This window comes from Ascaphus truei, chromosome 18, assembly GCF_040206685.1.
Source record: "Ascaphus truei isolate aAscTru1 chromosome 18, aAscTru1.hap1, whole genome shotgun sequence".
Lineage (NCBI taxonomy): Eukaryota > Metazoa > Chordata > Amphibia > Anura > Ascaphidae > Ascaphus > Ascaphus truei.
This window is the reverse complement of record NC_134500.1, coordinates 36,168,026-36,191,366: the sequence shown is the minus strand read 5'-3', so window position 1 is coordinate 36,191,366 and position 23,341 is coordinate 36,168,026. Positions and strand designations below refer to the sequence as shown.

The 23,341-nt window shown below is 53.4% G+C and overlaps 1 protein-coding gene across 4 annotated transcripts in view; it reads left to right on the top strand.

Annotated features, from left to right (window-relative positions):
* TLN2 (talin 2) overlaps positions 1 to 23,341 on the top strand; it is a 170,441-nt gene that overhangs the window by 80,064 nt on the left and 67,036 nt on the right. For all 4 annotated transcript variants that reach the window (XM_075576099.1, XM_075576100.1, XM_075576098.1 and 1 more), the window contains exons 11-22: positions 2,407 to 2,562; positions 4,096 to 4,197; positions 4,716 to 4,792; positions 4,988 to 5,171; positions 6,679 to 6,792; positions 11,669 to 11,777; positions 13,731 to 13,939; positions 16,227 to 16,325; positions 16,554 to 16,721; positions 17,638 to 17,932; positions 22,140 to 22,306; positions 22,798 to 22,926. In XM_075576099.1, coding sequence (XP_075432214.1) covers positions 2,407 to 2,562; positions 4,096 to 4,197; positions 4,716 to 4,792; positions 4,988 to 5,171; positions 6,679 to 6,792; positions 11,669 to 11,777; positions 13,731 to 13,939; positions 16,227 to 16,325; positions 16,554 to 16,721; positions 17,638 to 17,932; positions 22,140 to 22,306; positions 22,798 to 22,926 — 1,809 coding nt within the window. The remainder of the gene's footprint in view (positions 1 to 2,406; positions 2,563 to 4,095; positions 4,198 to 4,715; positions 4,793 to 4,987; positions 5,172 to 6,678; positions 6,793 to 11,668; positions 11,778 to 13,730; positions 13,940 to 16,226; positions 16,326 to 16,553; positions 16,722 to 17,637; positions 17,933 to 22,139; positions 22,307 to 22,797; positions 22,927 to 23,341) is intronic.

Below are 23,341 nucleotides of genomic sequence, written 5' to 3'. Positions count from 1 at the left end.
AACGCCGCGGTCTGATCGCATCATCGATACGGCGCTGATCCAGCGGCTCCCGCTCCTGTGCGATACGTTGTTTTACGAAGTTTTCCGTCCTCCTAGCGGCCGGCCTTTATCAGGGAACATTTTATGTCGGCGTTTAGACCCCAATTCCTGCTCCGTCTCACGCACTTTATATCGCGCTTATCTTCTGCGCTAAACACCATTTTGTAACTATGCACGCGATGAGGTCATCACGCCGTCACCAACCCCAAAGGATATTTTAGTGTTAATGTACTATGACAGACCTAAAAATTATCATGAAAATGTAGTGATTTTTCTGCAAGATATGATGGAAAATAAAAGGGATCCTGTTTTTTTGGAACACTGTGTATATGTCAAATGTTACAAATACTCCCCCTATTACCTCATATACCCCCTCCCTATAACTCCTCTATTACCCCATATACCCCCTCCCTATAACTCCTCCTATTACCCCATATAACTCCCCCTATTACCCCATATAACCCCTCCCTATAACTCCTCTATTACGCCATATACCCCCTCCCTATAACTCCTCCTATTACCCCATATAACTCCCCCTATTACCCCATATAACCCCTCCCTATAACTCCTCTTATTGCCCCCTATAATTCCTCCTATTGTCCCCCGTAACCTCTCCCTATATGTCCCGCTCAGCGTGCGTGTTATACAGAGGTGCAGAAAGCGCTGCTTTCTCTGCAGATTTTCCGCCCGAACGCTTTCTCTTGCAGCTCACACGTGTTCTCCTCCGTCTCTCGTCTCCTCCGGGGCCTTCTGGGCTAATTATCTTCCTCGTTAAGTTCTGATTACATAACCCAGACCCTCTGCCTCCGGTCTCATCCCGTTCCATTTCTCTGTGCCGCTGACCTGAAACAGGTTAACAAGGGAATGGTTTGGGGTGGCAGGAAGATGCGGGATGCGATGATGTGTGTCTAACAGCTGTTTAGTTGTCAAAGTAAAGTGGTACCGAGTATCTCAGCACAGGTCCAACCCTCTTAACCTCTTCTCTGGCAGCCCATTGCGAAGAATATACTTTACACGCTGCTTTTAGTAGCATAGGTTACGCTAGTAGTAGATTTGGCTAGATCAGGGATTCCCACCTGGGTGAAAGTGAGGTGTCACCAAGGGGTTCCCCAAAACAATGTAATGGGGGATACCGGGCAGTATAGTGGGGTCCTGAGCACGTGTGGGGACTGCCCACTGGTTAGACCCCAAATTGCATTGTGGCATGGAGGGGTATAGCTGTCACAGCAGGAGCTTCCCATAATGCTTTGCATCCACAGCAGCAAGGCATTGTGGGACGTGACTTTGGAAGCTCCTGCAGCGAGTGACTGCTATAACCCCCTCCACCCCCCATGCTGCCTGTACACACTGAACGTGTTACCCCCACGAGCTCATGACTTTATATACGGCCTGGGATCGGTCACACAGTTTGGGGGATTAGTAGGCGTGTGTTCCCCCCACGAGCTCAGGACACTATATATACGGCCTGGGATCGGTCACACAGTTTGGGGGATTAGTAGGCGTGTGTTCCCCCCATGAGCTCAGGACACTATATACGGCCTGGGATCGGTCACACAGTTTGGGGGGTTAGTAAGCGTGTGTTCCCCCCACGAGCTCAGGACACTATATATACGGCCTGGGATCGGTCACACAGTTTGGGGGATTAGTAAGCGTGTGTTCCCCCCACGAGCTCAGGACACTATATATACGGCCTGGGATCGGTCACACAGTTTGGGGGATTAGTAGGCGTGTGTTCCCCCCATGAGCTCAGGGCACTATATACTGCCTGGGATCAGTCACACTGGTTTACTAGCGGTAGTCTGAGGAGTTGGCAATAAGATTTATTCTTTAGGGGCTCGGGGAAAAGAGATTTTATGTCGGGGGGCGGGGGGAGCACAGTGTAAATAAGGTTGGGAAACACTGACCTAGTTAACCCTTTGTCTCCCATAGGGATCTCTTTTAGTGGGTTGCAAATAGGCAAAACAGAGACTTTAATTGGTATCTAGGAGGTCCTGGGGAAAATATTTTCACAATGGTTTCTCTGGGCCAGAAAACTGTTGGGTTCTGACTTAAGTGCTGTGTAGTCTGTGCTAGGGGGGGCTCCACGGGTGTCAGGCTCGGGGAAGTGTGGGGCTTGGGGGTGCTGCTATGTGGGTCGTTGGGATAAGGGGGGCTCCGCGGGGTGTCGGTCTCGGGGGGGCCTTGGGCTTGGGGGGCTCCGCGGGGTATGGGGGGGCTCTGAGAGGTGTCAGTCTCAGGGGGCTTGGGGTGGGCTCCACAGGGTGTTAGCCTCGGGGGGGGGGGCGTTGGGCTTGTGGGGGCTCCGCGGGGTGTTGGGCTCGGGGGGACACAGTTTTAGGCTCACTCTCGCCTCGTCTGCTCTTCCAGGAGAAGATGAAGGGAAAGAACAAACTGGTGCCGCGTCTGCTGGGAATCACCAAGGACTCGGTGATGCGGGTGGACGAGAGAACCAAGGACGTGGTACAGGAGTGGCCCCTGACAACCGTGAAACGCTGGGCCGCCTCTCCCAAGAGCTTCACGCTGGTATATACTCCTCCCTTTAACACCACCTATTACCCCTTATAACTCCTCCTTTTACCCCATATAACCACTCCCCATAACCCCTCCGTATGGCACATATACCGCTCACTATAACCCCTCCGTATGGCACATATACCGCTCACTACAACCCCTCCGTATGGCACATATACCGCTCACTATAACCCCTCCGTATGGCACATATACCGCTCACTATAACCCCTCCGTATGGCACATATACCGCTCACTATAACCCCTCCGTATGGCACATATACCGCTCACTATAACCCCTCCGTATGGCACATATACCGCTCACTATAACCCCTCCGTATGGCACATATACCCGCTCTCTAACCCCTCCGTATGGCACATATACCGCTCACTATAACCCCTCCGTATGGCACATATACCGCTCACTATAACCCCTCCGTATGGCACATATATCCACTCCCTATAACCCCTCACTATGGCACATACACCCGCTCACTATAACCCCTCCATAGGGCACATATACCCGCTCTCTAACCCCTCCGTAGGCACATATATCCACTCCCTATAACCCCTCCGTATGGCACATATACCCGCTCCCTATAACCCCTCCGTATGGCACATATACCCGCTCCCTATAACACCTCCGTATGGCACATATACCCGCTTCCTATAACCCCTCCGTATGGCACATATACCCGCTCTCTAACCCCTCCGTATGGCACATACCTGCTCCCTATAACCCCTCCGTATGGCACATATACCCGCTCCCTATAACCCCTCCGTATGACACATATACTTGCTCCCTATAACACCTCAGTATGGCACATATACCCGCTTCCTATAACCCCTCTGTATGGCACATACCTGCTCCCTATAACCCCTCTGTATAGCACATATACCCGCTCCCTATAACCCCTCTGTATGACACAGACCCACCCGCTAGCTATAACTCCTCCGTATGGCACATATACCCACTCCCTATAACCCCTCCGTATGGCACATATACCCGCTTCCTATAACCCCTCCGTATGGCACATACCTGCTCCCTATAACCCCTCCGTATGGCACATATACCCGCTCCCTATAACCCCTCCGTATGACACATATACTTGCTCCCTATAACACCTCAGTATGGCACATATACCCGCTTCCTATAACCCCTCTGTATGGCACATACCTGCTCCCTATAACCCCTCTGTATAGCACATATACCCGCTCCCTATAACCCCTCTGTATGACACAGACCCACCCGCTAGCTATAACTCCTCCGTATGGCACATATACCCACTCCCTATAACCTCTCCGTATGGCACGTATACCCCCTCCACGTGGCACATATTACCCCAGACAGGTTATATAATAAGGAGGTATGGCACATATACCCGCTTCCTATAACCCCTCCGCGTGGCACCTATAACCCCTCCGCGTGGCACCTATAACCCCTCCGCGTGGCACCTATAACCCCTCCGCGTGGCACCTATAACCCCTCCGCGTGGCACCTATAACCCCTCCGCGTAGCGCGCGTAACGCAGCCTCAGTGCGTTTCAGGACTTCGGAGAGTACCAGGAGAGTTATTACTCGGTGCAGACCACGGAAGGGGAGCAGATCTCGCAGCTCATCGCCGGATACATCGATATCATTCTAAAGAAGGTACTGATCCCGCCAGGCCAGCGGGGGCAGAACCGCTCCCGCCCCGGCTTTCCAAAAGGAAGATTTGGGGATCTTATAACCATTGGCAGACAAAGCTCCAAGTAACTTTGATGTACCGGCAGTTATTTTGGTTATGGGTACTGAAAATGGCGGCACGCAGGCAGCTGCCTGGTCAGCCATCTTGGAAGATGGCAAGATCTTTGTAAAATGGGCAGCCCCCTTCTCAAGTAAAGTTTTAAACATATAATGTCTTCAAATTATGGCTTCTGGGATCTTTTTTACAAGCTTTATCTAATGGCTTTGGGGTATAAGACGGCCTGCGAGATGGGGTACCGGAAAATAGAAACTGGCTCATTTTAACAGCAGGCGCAAATAGGTGGGAACGGTTTTGTGGAGATTAACCTTTTATTTATTTCTTTGAGCCTCTATTAGCGGGGATCCCCCCCCCCCCCCTAGGTGTGAGTAAAGCGGGTGTGTACGGCGAAGGGTGCACCCTGAAGCCTTCTCTTGTGTTGCAGAAGCAGAGCAAAGACAGATTCGGGCTGGAGGGGGACGAGGAATCCACCATGTTAGAGGAGTCGGTGTCGCCCAAAAAGTGCGTCTGGAACATTTACAGCCGAAAATATACCGCACACGCGGTGGGGGGAGGGGGTATAGGGGCCTTACCCCCAGGAGAGACCAGTAACTGGTTGTGAAGGGGTTACCAGACGTGGGATTAGTGCTGTGGTGGCTCTGCGTTAGAGAAGGCGTTGTATGGCTGAGTGCTCTTGTGTTGTTGCGCGCTCCTCAGATCCACCATCCTGCAGCAGCAGCAGCTGAACCGCCCGGGGAAGCCGGAGATGGGCACGGTGGCTCTCCCGGCGATCATACGCTCGGGCTCCAGCGGGCCGGAGATCTTTAACATGGGCAGCATGCCCACCGCCCAGCAGCAGCTTACCACGGGGCAGATGCACAGGGGCCACATGCCACCACTGGTGAGTACACACATCCCTTACCCCCCCCCCCCCCTCCCCGGCGTGGGACGAGACAGCGCACTGTGACTCCCCCTGGCAGCGCGGTGTGAATCCCCCCCGGCGTGGGACGCGGCAGCGCTGTGACTCCCCTCGGCGTGGGACTCCCCCCATATGGAAGGGATAATTAGGAGTCAGCGTGGTGTGACCACCCCTCTCCCCTCTCCCCCTCCCCCCCCCCCCCATATGTAAGGGATAATTGGGAGTCAGTGCGGTGTGACTCCTCCCCCCCCCCCCCATATGTAAGGGATAATTGGGAGTCAGTGCGGTGTGACTCCTTCCCCCCCCCATATGTAAGGGATAATTGGGAGTCAGTGCGGTGTGACTCCCCCCCCCCCCCCCATATGTAAGGGATAATTGGGAGTCAGTGCGGTGTGACTCCTCCCCCCCCCCCATATGTAAGGGATAATTGGGAGTCAGTGCGGTGTGACTCCTTCCCCTCCCCCCCATATGTAAGGGATAATTGGGCGTCAGTGCGGTGTGACTCCCTCCCCTACCCCCCATATGTAAGGGATAATTGGGAGTCAGTGCGGTGTGACTCCTTCCCCCCCCCATATGTAAGGGATAATTGGGAGTCAGTGCGGTGTGACTCCCTCCCCTACCCCCCATATGTAAGGGATAATTGGGCGTCAGTGCGGTGTGACTCCCTCCCCTACCCCCCATATGTAAGGGATAATTGGGAGTCGGCGCGTAACCTACTTTCTGTAAGAAAAACATCTCCTCGTTTTGAAAGGCGCCAGAAGGGGAATTTTTTTGTGTGAGTCGGATGCGCAAAGTCTGAGATTATATTACAGGGACTCGTAAAGGATCTAAATATGCAGCGGGGGGAGTGGGGAGAGAGGAATGAGTGGGGAGAGAGGAATGAGTGAGGGGGGGGAATGAGTGAGGGGGGGGGAATGAGTGAGGGGGGGGGGGATGAGTGAGGGGGGGGAAATGAGTGAGGGGGGGGAATGAGTGAGGGGGGGAAATGAGTGAGGGGGGGAAATGAGTGAGGGGGGGGAATGAGTGAGGGGGGGGGAATGAGTGAGGGGGGGGGGAATGAGTGAGAGGGGGGGACATGAGAGAGGGGGGGAATGAGTGAGGGGGGGGAGAAATGAGTATGGGGGGAGGAATGAGGTGGGGGGTAGGAATGAGCGAGAATGGAGGGGGGGGTGAGTGAGAATGGGAGGAAATAGAGGGGGAGATGACACTTATGTACATTGTGTAGTGGTACAGAAGAGAATGAGATTTTGTGGAGAGAGAAGTACTAGAAGAAAATGTCAGCCTCTGAAGCGGAGTAGTGGATCCATGGTGCAGCCTCCTGTGTGAGGTGGTAGAGGGCAATAAGTAAAGGAGCTGCTCAGGATAGGAGATTTAATGGGGTCGGAGGCGTCGCAGCGGGCTGGGAAATGAGATCTGCACCGGGCGGCAGGAAGTGAAGATCTGGCTTGCGACGCTCACCCAGTGCATTCTGGGCCCTTTTCCCACGCAGACCTCCGCCCAGCAGGCTCTGATGGGCACCATCAACACCAGCATGCATGCCGTGCAGCAGGCGCAGGACGACCTCGGCCACGTGGACAACCTGCCACCTCTAGGACATGACATGGTGAGTGACACCGCCAGCGCAAGACACGCCCAGACACCTCTTCGAAATGGAATTGGTTGAGTTTAAACCAAACCCTTCGCTGCCGCTGGGACCCATTAGTTAGCAACATAAAGGCGTGATAGGATCCATCAGGGGCGGGGTTAATGTAAGTATGGGCGGGGTTAGTGTCACTGCAACAGAAAGGCACTTCATCAAAAATATATGTTTCCCTTATGACAAAGTTATATTTTTAATGTGTGTGTTCTTGGGGGGTTACACTGAGGCTGCACACCAAAAATCAGGGTGCTGACTCACTCCGTTCCTAAATTAGCAGTCTTAATGGAACGGCTCCTGTTATTCAGCACGGCAGGTAGGGACAAGCCTGCAAAAAGGGGACAACAATGCATAGAGGGGAGAATGGTACAGGGGAACAGCATATAAAATTAACCAATTCATCCCCAATACGAAATAGGGGTAACCAGCTGAGCACACTGCCTTTATTAATGTGCTGATTACCCCCATTTTCGCCACATCTCCCCCACTCAAAGCCCAAGGTTTGCCCTGGCCACCTCCTCTGGTGGTTGGGCTGACCGGAGGGTTTTTGAAGTCATTAGGTCTTGGGGATTGTCCTGCCAGGACTGGCCATCAGCATTCCCATGCTCACTGCCTTTCTCCCCCACCTGGCTGAGCACAGCCCAAATGCCAAATTCTGACCAAAAACGTCTTGGAATAATCTGGAGCAGCCAGAATTGGTGCACTGGCCAGTGCAGTCTTCAAAGCCTGAAATGCTCTTTCACAGGCTGGAGACCAGACTACCAGCACAGACAGTCGTTCTGGGTCAAATCAGTCATAGGGTCTAATGGGCTGTGAGGTAACCTGCCTACAGTAACTAGGGGGCCCTAGAGAAATCAGACGCCTGCCCGCACCCTGTGCCCTAGAGGCATTACCTCTGCCCTCTCTACTGAACACTGAGTGGGTATAATAGCAAGCCCTGTATCCCTAACCCTGGCTAGCACTGCTGCTACCTGTCCTGGATACAAACCCCAGATCTGCCTGAAGCCAACAATCCTCTCCCTGTATGTCCCTACATACCTCTGCACTCTCTCTAGTGCCCTCCTGACCAGGCGGTGGGAGGTAGCCAGAGCATTCCTCATCCTGAATGGCACCCTGAAAAACTAACAGAGGCCATTCTGAAGGCTGAAGACTGACCCCCCCCCCTTTGCCTTCCTCTCTACACTGTCTTCCACCTCTGCTGATACTCAATGGGTATTCTTATGCAGAGGATGCAGATCATCTGGAAGCACAGGCTGATCCGTACTATGTGCCCTGTCCAGCTTGTATGAGAACAGGACCCTAGGCTGCTCTACCCTAGCCCTGGCTTCTGCCCCTGCCTGCCTACCTCCCCAGGCTTTTAGCTCAACTAGGAACCCCCTAGGAAACCCTATCCTACCTAAGAGGCCTGGCATTGCCTGAGCTACTTTCTGAAACACGTTCCCCATTCCTGATAACAGGTTCAGGAGCATCTGCACATAATCACCCGCCTTACCCTATGGTTGGCAGGCGTCCCAGGGGTGTCCAAAGTCTGCAGCTGCCTCCGGCCAGAAGTAAGGCTGCAACAGCTGGGTTCTCATGTGAGTGACCCCCTGATGCCCCACTAGTGGACTGGGGAAGGCTACCTGCAACACTTGCTGTCTTCCCTCCCTGGGTCCCACTAACCGTCTTCTACCTGTCCAGACCCTGGCTAACCCGGTAGAACCTGGCTCCCTACCCCAGAGCCTGCGGTGCCACAGCCTGTGGTCTGACCCCCCGCTTTCCCAGGACTCGGACGCCCACAGTCCCATACCTTCTAAGCTGGGGTCAGCTTTCACCGCATCCCTATCTGCTGTCCCTAATTCTAACCACCCACCCTTAGTCTCTAAGTCAGGGGTAACAAGAACAGGTAAAGGGAACAGTAAGTCAGTCACTGGTCGCGACTCAGTAGTCTGGCTTACCTATCTGGTCTCCTCAGAGACTGCTTTAACCGTAGGTCCCAAATGCAGGGGGACAGAGGTTGATTCTGCTGTGACTCCTGATGACAGGCTCTTAGGAATCGCCGCAACAGCAGGCAATTCCGCAGCCACCATACAGATCACAGGCTCCAGGTTATTGCTAAGGAGCACCTCAGCAGTTACCCTGGACAAAACCCCCACCTCCCTCATGCCATGATTAGCAACCCCATCCAAAACGATCTGGGCACCCTGGAATGACCGCAGCCCTCCATCAGGCATGGTTCTTTGCACCCCGGTGCCCGAGAGCAAATCTTCTGGCTGCACCAGAATAACAGCAGCACCCAGATCTGCTTGCTGGTCACCAAAGGTAACCCTCCGTGGGTGCCTGCTCAGGATATCAGCAGGCTGCATCTCGACTGATGCACTTGGACATCCTCTGCTCACTGCTGCTGGCTCTGAGGTGACAAAAGCAGCATCTGCCTGGGACATCCCTCTTGGTTGTGGCTCCATGGCTGTGGTCTGTTCCTCTGTGTGGGCCAGCCCAATCTGGGTTACTGGCCCTGCAGCTTGTGAACGTTGCCCCTGATGGGGTCCCCCAGACCGCTCACGGTCCGGGCAATGTGGCCGGATGTGGCCCACCTTGTGGCAATGATAGCACTGTCTCTCAAGCTTGAACTCCCCAGTATAGGGCGTGTCGCTGCCCACTGTATGTTTGGGAGTCCGCTGAGGTGCAGACTGGTCCCCCCTAGCCGGAATGGCTGCCTCTCTGGGGACTGCTGCGTTGCTCACCAAGGCTCTGCTGGTTACATATTCATTTGCTGGCTCTGCGGCTGCCACAGCAGTTACTCTGGGAACGTCCTGTTCCCCGCTGACAAGGTGGGAGTGAGGGGTCCTTCCAAGCGCTGTCGACAGAAGCTGTACCCGCTGTTCATAGCTAACCCCTTCTCCCCAGGCAGTGAGAAGTGCAATGAGTTCAGAGGTAGCAAGTCCGGTCGCCGCAGCGACTGATCCATCTGCACCCACTGGCACCACGCCACCCTCTCCCAGGTGGTCACTGACATCCTCCCCCTGTCCTTGCAGCCCCGGAGCTGGAGAGACCTCCTGCACTCTGGGCTGAGTACTGTCTGCTGCCACAGCAGCTGGCGGGGCCATCTTGCCCTCATATTCTTCTAAATCCTCTTCCAGCTGACTCTTGGAACGACCGTCTGTCGTGAAACCGTACCCCACACATCTCTCCACTATCTGCGCCCGGTTCCAGGTACAAAACCTTCCTGAGCGTGGACTCATGGTGCCACTGGGGTATGGGTCCAGAGACCAGTGAATTATCTCGTGCTTCTTTGAAAGTGTGTGTAGGTTGCCACTTGTCTGAGGAGCTTGCAATGTACAAGGTCCTCACTATATTACAGAGCCCCGCAGGAAACTGCAATATAGGCTCAATCAGTATCCCATCCGCTGCCACCAGTTTTAAATGCTTGTCACGATGGACGCACTTAATAACACATTTATATTTTGTGGATCCCAATTGAGCAGAACAAGTTGAGCAAAATAAACTGAGATTTATTCCCTTGATAGGCAAACAGACGACAACTGCAGAATACACTTAATAATTACACTTACTGGTATAGGAACGGGATAATGTCCAGAAAGGTGCAAAGCACCAGAAGATTGCCCTTTAAAATGCAGTCCCTTTGCAAGGGCATAAATTGCCAGCCCAATCCTTCTGTGAGTAGTGCAAAGTCTTTTCTGGTTCTTTGGGGTTCGTTCTAGAATCCCCAGGGCTAACGAAATCCTGAAGCAGGGCTAGTTTCCTTGTTGCGATGTTTTTAACCCCTTGTGTTCTGGAATCGTAGCCGCTGTACTTAGATCTTATCCGCTTGAAGAAATCAGGTAACAACAACAACAACACAGGAATGAGGGTTACAGGCCTTTTTAAGGACAGGACCCTTGAAGTGTTACATTAGCCTCATCCCATCGGCAAGGAATTATCTTCCTCCTGTCAGAACCTGCCATGTCACGTGGGCAAATCCTACAGCCAGCCCAGGTAACTCTGAGCATGCTCAGTAAGCAGCTTGGTAGCACTGCTGAGTAAAAAGGGGCCACTGATTTCTGGCAAGGTAATGTCTGGAGTTTGGTCCCAAGGTGTGAAATATCCAGGATGAGTAACAGGATCTGCTTCTCAGAAACATCCTGATTAAGTGACACTTTAAGACTCTGGGGTCTTTCATCCCCCAGACCCATAGGCATTGCCTCAACAGGGGGCTCATGTATGCATAATATTTGTTCCTTAATGCATTACAAAGGCAGGCAGAAAAAATAGCATCCTGCCTGTACATTTTAAAACTGCAACAGAAAGGCATTTCATCAAAAATATATGTTCCCCTTATGACAAAGTTATATTTTTAATATGTGTGTGCTTGGGGGGTTACACTGAGGCTGCTCACCAAAAATCAGGGTGCTGGCTCACTCTGTTCCTAAATTAGCAGTCTTAATGGAACAGCTCCTGTTATTCAGCACTGCAGGTAGGGACAAGCCTGCAAAAAGGGGACAACAATGCATAGAGGGGAGAATGGTACATGGGGAACAGCATATAAAATTAACCCCTTCATCCCCAATACGAAATAGGGGTAACCAGCTGAGCACACTGCCTTTATTGATGTGCTGATTACCCCCATTTTCGCCACAGTTAGCTGTACAGAGGGCTAATGTAAGTATGGGCGGGGTTAGCGGTGCAGAGGTGGGGTTGAGGTAAGTTTGGGTGGGGTTACCTGTACAGGGATGGGGTTAATGTAAGTATAGGCAGGGTTGGCGGTGCAGGGGTGGGGTTAATGTAAGTATGGGCAGGGTTAGCTGTACAGAGGCTGGGGTTAATGTCTTTATGGCCGGGCAATAATATTTGCTCCTGTTTTCAGGCATCAAGAGTTTGGATTAAGAACAAGGTGGATGAGTCGAAGCACGAGATCCACTCACAGGTGGACGCCATCACTGCGGGAACAGCATCTGTGGTGAACCTTACTGCGGGTACGGTGTGTGTGTGTTTAGATATGTACAATATTAGCATGCTCAGAACACAGACCCACAGTATTATTTATATATGTAATTGGGCCAACTGGAGCGCTACTGGGAACATGACCTCAAATATACAACAGTAACCAAGAGGCCCCCACGCATCCTCCTATGTGACCCCAACGCGGCCTCCAATGTGACCCCAACGCGGCCTCCAATGTGACCCCAACGCGGCCTCCAATGTGACCCCAACGCGGCCTCCAATGTGACCCCAACGCGGCCTCCAATGTGACCCCAACGCGGCCTCCAATGTGACCCCAACGCGTCCTCCAATGTGACCCCAACGCGTCCTCCAATGTGACCCCAACGCGTCCTCCAATGTGACCCCAACGCGTCCTCCAATGTGACCCCCACGCATCCTCCAATGTGTGTGTGTGTCTTATATTCTGTCCTGTTAATTAAATTCCAGGTGCACAAATGTAGGGGGGTCATTCCCAGCGCACTGATGTAGGGGGTCATTCCCAGCGCACTGATGTAGGGGGTCATTCCCAGCGCACTGATGTAGGGGGTCATTCCCAGCGCACTGATGTAGGGGGTCATTCCCAGCGCACTGATGTAGGGGGGTCATTCCCAGCGCACTGATGTAGGGGGTCATTCCCAGCGCACTGATGTAGGGGGTCATTCCCAGCGCACTGATGTAGGGGGTCATTCCCAGCGCACTGATGTAGGGGGTCATTCCCAGCGCACTGATGTAGGGGGTCATTCCCAGCGCACTGATGTAGGGGGTCATTCACAGCGCACTGATGTAGGGGGTCATTCCCAGCGCACTGATGTAGGGGGTCATTCCCAGCGCACTGATGTAGGGGGTCATTCCCAGCGCACTGATGTAGGGGGTCATTCCCAGCGCACTGATGTAGGGGGTCATTCACAGCGCACTGATGTAGGGGGTCATTCCCAGCGCACTGATGTAGGGGGTCATTCCCAGCGCACTGATGTAGGGGGTCATTCCCAGCGCACTGATGTAGGGGGGTCATTCCCAGCGCACTGATGTAGGGGGTCATTCACAGCGCACTGATGTAGGGGGTCATTCCCAGCGCACTGATGTAGGGGGGTCATTCCCAGCGCACTGATGTAGGGGGTCGGTCATTCCCAGCGCACTGATGTAGGGGGTCATTCACAGCGCACTGATGTAGGGGGTCATTCCCAGCGCACTGATGTAGGGGGTCATTCCCAGCGCACTGATGTAGGGGGGTCATTCCCAGCGCGCTGATGTAGGGGGTCATTCCCAGCGCGCTGATGTAGGAGGTCATTCCCAGCGCACTGATGTAGGAGGTCATTCCCAGCGCACTGATGTAGGAGGTCATTCCCAGCGCGCTGATGTAGGGGGTCATTCCCAGCGCACTGATGTAGGGGGGTCATTCCCAGCGCACTGATGTAGGGGGTCATTCCCAGCGCACTGATGTAGGGGGTCATTCCCAGCGCACTGATGTAGGGGGTCATTCCCAGCGCACTGATGTAGGGGGTCATTCCCAGCGCACTGATGTAGGGGGTCATTCCCAGCGCACTGATGTAGGGGGTCATTCCCAGCGCACTGATGTAGGGGGTCATTCCCAGCGCACTGATGTAGGGGGTCATTCCCAGCGCACTGATGTAGGGGGATCATTCCCAGCGCGCTGATGTAGGGGGTCATTCCCAGCGCACTGATGTAGGGGGTCATTCCCAGCGCACTGATGTAGGGGGTCATTCCCTAAACTCTCTGTGATCTCATTAAACAACCATTTTTTCCCAGCAGCATTGCGAGAAATATTACAATTAATTTGCACATTTTTATTTACATTGGTTTTTATTTATTATTTTATTTTAAAATTGGAATGAATATATGTTGTTTTAACCTATTACTGAAATAAAATAACCTTTAGGAGGGCTTGGAAGACGTCACTGTAACTCTCCCCCGTCTCTTCCTGGCAGGCGATCCGACGGAGACGGATTACACGGCCGTCGGCTGCGCCATCACCACCATCTCCTCCAACCTGACCAAGATGTCGAAGGGCGTGAAGCTGCTGGCCGCACTGGTGGAGGACGAGGTCGGCAGCAGGGAGAAGCTGATGGGTGCGGCGCGGACGCTGGCTGGAGCCGTGTCCGACCTGCTCACTGCCGTTCAGCCTTCTTCTGGCGAGGTCAGGACACGTGGGTCTTGTAGCGTTGCAATGTTTTATTTGTTTTGTTTTAAAAGCCTCCATATAAAGCGTCTGGCCCATGTTTGGTAAACGGTGCTATACCACCAGAAACGTACCAGCACCAGAAGGCACTTGACAGCCCATTGAGGTTTATGGGCCATGAGGTGCCTTCTAGCTTTGGAGGTTGTTTCATGGAGTAGCAGCACTTAGTAGTTGTTTTGAGAGTGAGAGTGTGAGTGAGTGTGAGTGAGTGTGTGAGTGAGTGAGTGAGCGTGAGAGTGAGCGTGAGAGTGGCTGTGAGAGTGGGTGTGAGAGTGGGTGCGAGAGTGGGTGCGAGAGTGGGTGCGAGAGTGGCTGCGAGAGTGGCTGCGAGAGTGGCTGCGAGAGTGGCTGCGAGAGTGGCTGCGAGAGTGGGTGCGAGAGTGGGTGCGAGAGTGGGTGCGAGAGTGGGTGCGAGAGTGAGTGTGAGTGTGAAGAAGACTATTGAAGATAACAAAAACTTAAGACAAAGCAGAGACGTGCAATTGTGAAGAAGCAAATCATCGCACTCAAACAAGGCGATGGATCGACAATAACACGATGCACTTATCATAAAGAGAGTTGAGGACTTCTACATTAAATTGTACAAGAACACAGATACTGTAACACAGGGCATAATCCAGCAGAGGGTGAGCCAGAAGAAACCACCAATGATGTACCACGTGCCCTTCCAGAAGCAGTGGCAAAGGAAAATCCATGAAGTATGAGAAGGCTCCCGGGGAAGATGAATTACAACTGAAATCTCGAAGGAAGCTGGGGAAGAAGAGGAGAAAATCCGTACAAAACTCTTTACATGCTGCTTGTAGTACAGGAGAATTCCAGAACAATGGCGAAATACCATCGTTATCCTCATCCACAGGAACAGAGACAAAGAATTACCTCAAGAACTACAGACCAATCAGTCTATTTCCAATCACTTAAAGGATTTTTACGAAGATACTCGCTAATCGGCTGTAACAGAACCTGGATGTCGCCCAACCTAGAGAACAGGCGGGATATCGCATTGGATACAACACAATGGACCACATCCAAGTCGGACACAAAGGGATTTCCCGAAGTAATGAATAAGATCTACTCAGCTTAGGATTCGTAGATTCCGAAAAAGCATTTGATTCTGTCTGCACCTCAGCGGTCCTAGATGGATTATGACGACAAAATGTTGAAGAATTGTACATTGATATTATAAAGAACATTTATGAGAATGTCAAGTTAAACATTAGATCACATGAAGATACAAGAAAGATAAGGATCCGTAAGGGAGTGTGGCATGGAGACACAGTGTCCCCAAAGCTCTAAACAGCAACACTTGAGGAATTGTTCAATACATTAGATTGGGAAGAAAAGGGAGTTCAAACCACTGGTGAATATTTGAGTCACCTAAGATTTGCAGATGACTTTGTTATTCTTGCCCCAAGTCCAGAAGACCTCCAGCAGCAAATTGGAGAACTCGCTGAAGCAAGTAAGAGTGTGACCTCGGTATGAATCTCAGCGAGACCAAAGCGAGGTTTAACAAGTTTCACGTCAACAAAGATGGAAATAAATGGAGTAGAAGTGGAAGACTATGTCTAACTTAGCTGGTAAGTAACAATGGATGGGAACCTTTGAATGAAATCAATAGAATGAAGATGGGATGGAGGCATTTGGTAGAAACAAGACTATTTCAAGGGAACCTTCCACTGCGCCTCAAGAGGAAAGTTGTGGACCTGTGTTTCTTACCCATGCTCATGTATGGGTGTGAAACGTGGACCCTAAATGCGAAGATCATTCAGAAGTTATAGACAACGCAAAGACATAGAGAGATGCATGCTGGGTATTACCAGAAGAGACAGGAGAAAGAATGAATAGATTCGAAACCAAACAAGTCTGTGACCTCACACAGGGGAAGATCTTAAAATGGCAGTGTGCCGAATATATATCGAAAGAAGAAATGACCATCGTTGGACAAAGATGGGACTCGACTGGATTCCAAGTAAAATTAAAATACCAAGACGACGCCCAAAAGGAAGATGGGAGGATAAGATCAGAAAATGTGTTGGTGCGAGGGAGAAGGGAGGCTGTAACCGCAGTACCTGGGAGATGATTGGGGAGGCCTTATCCAGCAGTAGGATGGCAAGGGATGTTGGTTGGTTTGTTATGTATATTTATTTTTATATATATATTTATGTATTTCTTTTTACATTCCGGAGGCCTCTTTGCCAAGTCGTCCATTGCGTTTTCATTCCTTTCGTGTCTGACTCCTTCTTTCCAGCCCCGCCAGACCGTCCTCACCGCAGCCGGGAGCATCGGGCAGGCCAGCGGCGACCTTCTGCGGCAGATCGGCGAGAACGAAGCAGACGAGCGATTTCAGGTACCACCTCACTGCCCTGCGTCTGCCGAAGCCGCCCGCGGCGAGGTGTTAAAAGGGTATAAACGTAACGGCAGGGAAGTGTTTCCCCTTAACCCCTTTGCTGCCAGATGGGTCCCGCAGCTCAGTGCGTTGCAGGCCTCGCTGGCAGCGAGAGGGTGACGCGTCACTGCCATCGGCAGACTTTGATGGCCCCCGTTGAAATCTCGCCCTCGCGGTGTGTATCTCCAGGACGTGCTGATGAGTTTGGCGAAGGCCGTGGCCAATGCGGCTGCCATGCTGGTTCTGAAAGCCAAGAACGTGGCGCAGGGGACAGAGGACGCGGTGCTGCAGAACAGAGTGATCGCGGCTGCCACGCAGTGCGCGCTGTCCACCTCCCAGCTGGTGGCTTGTGCCAAGGTGAGGAGTGGGCACTTCACATGGTCATTTCTATGTGCGTGTGTATGTCCCACGCTGCTCACACGGTCATGTGCCGTTGATCCAAATCATTAGTCAAATATATATTTTGTTAACTAGACCTTACCTCAGCAACCCCCAACTATCACTAACAAAACTGTGCGATTGATCCCTGGCAGTATCGTGTCCTGAGCTCGTGGGAGGATCTCACGCTTAATAATCCCCCAAACTGTCCGTCAGTGTGTGCAGGCAGCATGGGGGGGTATAGCTATCACTCACTGCGGGAGCTTCCAATTTCACGTCCCATAATGCCTTGCTGCTGTATTGTAAAGCATTGTGGGTAGCTCCTGCTCTAAGTGACAGCCATACCCCCCATGCTCTAGTGCAGTTTGGGGCCTTTATAAGTGTGCAGACCCCACACGGGCTCAGGACCCCACTATACTGCCTGGGAGCCACCAGTACCGATTTTGTTTGGGCGAACCCCTTGTAGAACTAGGGTATCAAGCACCGCCTTTTGGGAATCATCTTATTACCTTGACCTGGGATCACACCCAACCTTCAGGGACCCCCCATTGCCAGTAAAAGGGACTGTTTTTGTAGTTGGCCTACAAATATGGTCACCAATCGACTTTGCCGCTTTCTGTTGGCCATCGTAGTGAGCCCCGAACTCGCCGCCATTTTGTGTTGCTCGGCAAACAGGGTGGGAGGATTGTAAATAAACTTAAGGAGTAGGGAGGGGGTACTCTGTGTTTGATCAATAGCAATTGGACGTTCTTTTGGTTTGTAAAGGGGAAAGTAGGTGTACCCCTCACTCCTCCCCCCGTCCCCCCCCTCTCCCCCCACACATCCCACCAGTATCCCACTTCAGCTGCCGGTTCCAAGCCTGTCCCTTCTCCCCCCGCCCCCCCACCTCTTGCAGGTAGTGAGTCCGACCATCAGCTCCCCCGTGTGCCAGGAGCAGCTGATCGAGGCCGGGAAGCTGGTGGATCGCTCGGTGGACAACTGCGTGCGAGCCTGCCAGGCGGCCACGGAGGACTGCGATCTCCTGAAGCAGGTGAGCGCGGCTGCCAGCGTGGTCAGCCAGGCGCTCAACGACCTTCTGCTCCACGTGCGCCAGTACGCCAGCCGGGGGGAGCCCATCGGCCGGTACGACCAGGCCACCGACACCATCATGTCCGTCACCGAGAGCATCTTCAGCTCCATGGGCGACGCAGGTTAGTGGCGTCGGGGTAAAGAAAGTAGTGAGACCGTGCTTATCTGGTGTCCTTTGCTCCCTGAGCCTCTTCTTCCCGCTGCTCCAAAACTCTCCGGCGATCAACCGGGGCACAGCAACCATAGAACAACGAAAGGAGCGCAGAGAAGGCAGGACGTCAGAGAAAGGAGCGCAGAGAAGGCAGGACGTCAGAGAAAGGAGCGCAGAGAATGCAGGACGTCAGAGAAAGGAGCGCAGAGAAGGCAGGACGTCGGAGAAAGGAGCGCAGAGAAGGCAGGACGTCAGAGAAAGGAGCGCAGAGAATGCAGGACGTCAGAGAAAGGAGCGCAGAGAAGGCAGGACGTGAGAGAAAGGAGCGCAGAGAAGGCAGGACGTCAGAGAAAGGAGCGCAGAGAGGGCAGGACGTCAGAGAAAGGAGCGCAGAGAGGGCAGGACGTCAGAGAAAGGAGCTCAGAGAGGGCAGGACGTCAGAGAAAGGAGCGCAGAGATGGCAGGACGTCAGAGAAAGGAGCGCAGAGAAGGCAGGACGTCAGAGAAAGGAGCGCAGAGAAGGCAGGACGTCAGAGAAAGGAGCGCAGAGAAGGCAGGACGTCAGAGAAAGGAGCGCAGAGAAGGCAGGACGTCAGAGAAAGGAGCGCAGAGAAGGCAGGACGTCAGAGAAAGGAGCGCAGAGAAGGCAGGACGTCAGAGAAAGGAGCGCAGAGAAGGCAGGACGTCAGAGAAAGGAGCGCAGAGAAGGCAGGACGTCAGAGAAAGGAGCGCAGAGAAGGCAGGACGTCAGAGAAAGGAGCGCAGAGAAGGCAGGACGTCAGAGAAAGGAGCGCAGAGAAGGCAGGACGTCAGAGAAAGGAGCGCAGAGAAGGCAGGACGTCAGAGAAAGGAGCGCAGAGAAGGCAGGACGTCAGAGAAAGGAGCGCAGAGAAGGCAGGACGTCAGAGAAAGGAGCGCAGAGAAGGCAGGACCTCAAAGAAATAGTTCACATTTATTAAACACTAGCTGACATACCCGGCGTTGCCCGGGATGTAAATCCGTAATAGGTAGTATTTCTAAATAGGGTAAGGATAGGTTGAGTATTTGGTGGAAAGATTCTATAAAAATGTTGAAAAGAAACATGGAAGAAAATGTAATCCGATGTTGTTTAAAAATGGATTAATTGTAAAGTTATTGTGAGTCGGCGAGTGGCTGGTGAGTGCGGTGTGGCGATCCCACTACGGTGGGAATCGGTGTGAGGTGGTGGGTGAAAGGCAGGGACGGGAGGGGGCGGGGGGGTGAAAGGCAGGGGCAGGAGGGGGGAGGATGGCAGGGGCAAGGGGGGAGGATGGCAGGGGCAAGGGGGGAGGATGGCAGGGGCAAGGGGGGAGGATGGCAGGGGCAAGGGGGGAGGATGGCAGGGGCAAGGGGGGAGGATGGCAGGGGCAAGGGGGGAGGATGGCAGGGGCAAGGGGGGAGGAAGGCAGGGGCAAGGGGGGAGGAAGGCAGGGGCAAGGGGGGAGGAAGGCAGGGGCAAGGGGGGGGAATGCAGGGGCAAGGGGGGGGAAGGCAGGGGCAAGGGGGGGGAGGCAGGGGCAAGGGGGAGGAAGGCAAGGGCAAGGGGGGAGAAAGGCAGGGGCAAGGGGGGGGGAAGGAAGGGGCAAGGGGGGGGGAGGCAGGGGCAAGGGGGGGGAGGCAGGGGCAAGGGGGAGGAAGGCAAGGGAGGGGGGGAGGCAGGGGCAGGGGAGGTGAAAGGCAAGGGGTGGGTGGGTTATTTGGTGACTTTTATTTTGTGGGTGGGTGGGTTATTTAGTGACTTTATTTAGTGACAGGGTGGGTGGGTGGTTTATTTTAATGACTGGGTGGGTTATTTAGTGAGTGGGTGAGTGGGTGAGTGGGTTATTTAGTGAGTGGGTGGGTGGGTTATTTAGTGACTGGGTGGGTGGGTTATTTAGTGAGTGAGTGGGTGGGTTATTTAGTGACTTTGTTATTTAGTGAGTGGGTGGGTGGGTTATTTAGTGACTGGGTGGGTGGGTTATTTAGTGAGTGAGTGAGTGAGTGGGTGGGTGGGTTATTTAGTGACTGGGTGGGTGGGTTATTTAGTGAGTGAGTGAGTGGGTGGGTTATTTAGTGACTTTGTTATTTAGTGACTGGGTGGGTGGGTTATTTAGTGACTTTGTTATTTAGTGACTGGGTGGGTGGGTTATTTAGTGAGTGGGTGAGTGGGTGGGTTATTTAGTGACTTTGTTATTTAGTGACTGGGTGAGTGGGTGGGTTATTTAGTGACTTTGTTATTTAGTGACTTTATTTAGTGAGTGGGTGAGTGGGTGGGTTATTTAGTGACTTTGTTATTTAGTGACTGGGTGTGTGGGTTATTTAGTGACTGGGTGGGTGGGTTATTTAGTGACTGGGTGGGTGGGTTATTTAGTGACTTTGTTATTTAGTGACTGGGTGGGTGGGTTATTTAGTGAGTGGGTGGGTTATTTAGTGACTTTGTTATTTAGTGACTGGGTGTGTGGGTTATTTAGTGACTGGGTGGGTGGGTTATTTAGTGACATCTCCCACTACCCCCGCCCCCCGCAGCCCCCATACTTCAGGCGGAGGCCTTACGATAGTGGGCGGGCAGGCCTGCATTTCCCCCCTGCATCTTACCCCCCCCCCCCCCGCGGCAGCATGAAGCTAGTTTCAGGCCGGCATCACACCCCCCCCCCCCCCCCCCCACATGCGGCGGCTTTGGGGGCATGAAGATAGCGGGCGGCACGCCATTCCCTCCCCCCCCCATACCTCACGTGGCGGCTTGAAGATAGTGGGCGGCACGCCATTCCCTCCCCCCCCCCCCCCTCCCCCCCCCATACCTCACATGGCAGCTTGAAGATAGTGGGCGGCACGCCATTCCCTCCCCCCCCCCCCCCATACCTCACGTGGCGGCTTGAAGATAGCGGGCGGCACGCCATTCCCTCCCCCCCCCCCCCCATACCTCACATGGCGGCTTGAAGATAGCGGGCGGCACGCCATTCCCTCCCCCCCATACCTCACACGGCGGCCGTAGTGGAATATTTAGGGAGGTGGGTGGGAGTCACGTGGTGAGGTGTCCCCGCCGCGGCCGCCACTGCCCTGCTCCTCCCGCTGGCAGGTCCCGCAGTGCGCGGCCATGCAGGTTTGCAGGGTGGAAGGAGGCGGTAGGGCTGCTGCGTCGCCCCTGAGGGTTCTGAGGTGATGGGAGCGGCGGCGGCGCTAGACCCCCCACCCGCGCAGCCAAGCAGGGCGCCGCAAGGGGAGGTGAGTTGCGGGTGAGGGGGGGTGATGATGGAGGGGGGGGGAGGTGAGGTTTGGGTGAGGGGGGGGGCTGGCCTCGGGGGTGAGGAAGAGGTGTGTGGGGGTGTGTGGGTGTGTGTGTGTGGTGTGTGTCTCTCTCCGTCTCTCCTTTGGCCCGTCACTCCGCCTCAGGCCAATGAGAGGTGTGCGGGGGCGGGCGGGCCAAGGGAGCAATCTCATTGGCCTGGCCCAAGGTCCAATGGGATTGCCGCTAGGGACACAGGGAGGGACAAAGGGAGACACATACAGACACGGACACATATGACACTTTCAGAAATATATAGTAAGATATAGCAAATTAAAAACTTACAGTGAAGTTCAGCCACTTGATCAATCCGATTCCCCTCACACTGCCGACATCAACACAACGAGATCCGCAGAGTCCCCCCTGCTCCAACTATCCCGGATCACCACACGGTTGTCAAACCGGAAGTGAACCAGAAGCGGACTGCCAGGAAGAGCTGTTCCCCTTGTTAGAGCTGCGTGCCTAGCTATAGCAGTGTTCACCGTTGTTTGTCTTAGTGGAGGTTCAATTGCCGAACGTATCCCATAAACACACAAAAATGTATAATGTGACTTGTGGGGTCTGTGTGGTGGCCCTCTACGCGTTTCACGCTATTTTGCGCTTCATCAGGAGTAGTTTTTAATTTGCTATATGTATAATAAATGTGAACTATTTCTTTGTCCTGCCTTCTCTGTGCTCCTTTCTTTGTTCTATAGTGGCGTCGCGGTGCCTGAATGTGGTCTTCCTTTGGTTAGATCTGGCGCTGCAGTAAGTACTGTAGACCCAGAAATGTTTTCAGCGACGTGAGCGGAGACCTGAATGTGGGTTAGATAGAATAATGATGGATCTCCCATGATACGAGAAGCATTAAAGGATGCCCGTTTATATGAAAGGTTTGGGGGGGGTTGTCTCGTTGCAGGTGAGATGGTGCGGCAGGCTCGGGTGCTGGCCCAGGCCACGTCGGACCTGGTCAACGCCATGAGGTCGGACGCAGAGGCCGAGATAGACATGGACAATTCCAAAAAGCTGCTGGCAGCCGCCAAGCTCCTGGCCGACTCCACTGCTCGGATGGTGGAGGCTGCGAAGGTAGCCAACGTTATCTGTCTCGCGCAGAATGCTCTGCAGAGTGCCGTGCTGTGCAGTGTTTGTCTCTTGTAATCCCTCACCGCACTTTTCCCAGTTGCCCATTTTCCTCTTTCTCCTCCCCCTTCTCTCTCCCATCTTTTTTTTTTTTCCCCCATTCTCTTCCCCCCTCTCTCCCCTCTCTTCCCCCCATTTCTCTCTTTCCTCTCTCCCCGTCTCCTCTCCCCCTCTCTCTTCTCCCCACCTCTCTCGCCTCTCTCCCCCCCTCTCCTCTCTTCCCCCCCCCCTCTCCTCTCTTCCCTCCCCTCTCTCTCACAAAGACAGCACTGTGGGATCTGAGCATGGTATTTCCACCCCTCAGCTTATCTGATTTATCCTGCTTGTCTCTGCACTGTTGGAGACCGGATGGCCCCTTTGTTTTGGGTGGGGGGGCACGTGTATTCCAGCACTTTGCACAGAGAAGGGTTTCAGTGAAAGTTTTGACTCCCGCGCAGGGAGCTGCCGCCAACCCAGAGAATGAGGACCAGCAGCAGCGGCTCCGCGAGGCAGCGGAGGGTCTGAGAGTCGCCACCAACGCGGCCGCCCAGAACGCCATCAAGAAGAAGATCGTCAACCGCCTGGAGGTGAGAGGAGGGAATCCAGCGGCGGGTCACACAGGGAGTTGGGAGCATTGCACATGGGGAGGGAGTCCCTGCCCCGAAGAGCTTACAGTTTATTGGGATGGTGGGAGGCGCACACGGGCAGTGGGGAGGGAATAGACGTGTGTTGGGTATCTTTATTGCTTAACCACTTAGGGACGTATTGCTTTGCTCCCTAGACTCATAATCACTTGTCCTAGGGTTATATTCATAGCCAGTGATATTGAGCTGATTATATACAAACCCTATATTCTATCATCTATCTACAGTATTCCTAGCTCTGTACTAGCTATATTATTAGCCAGGATCCCATTCATTCAGCCAGTCACACTACCTCACTGTTTTTTGGCAGACCTGGCTAGGGTTTCTTTTTGTATGCCAGAGTGCTGTATATTCTGCG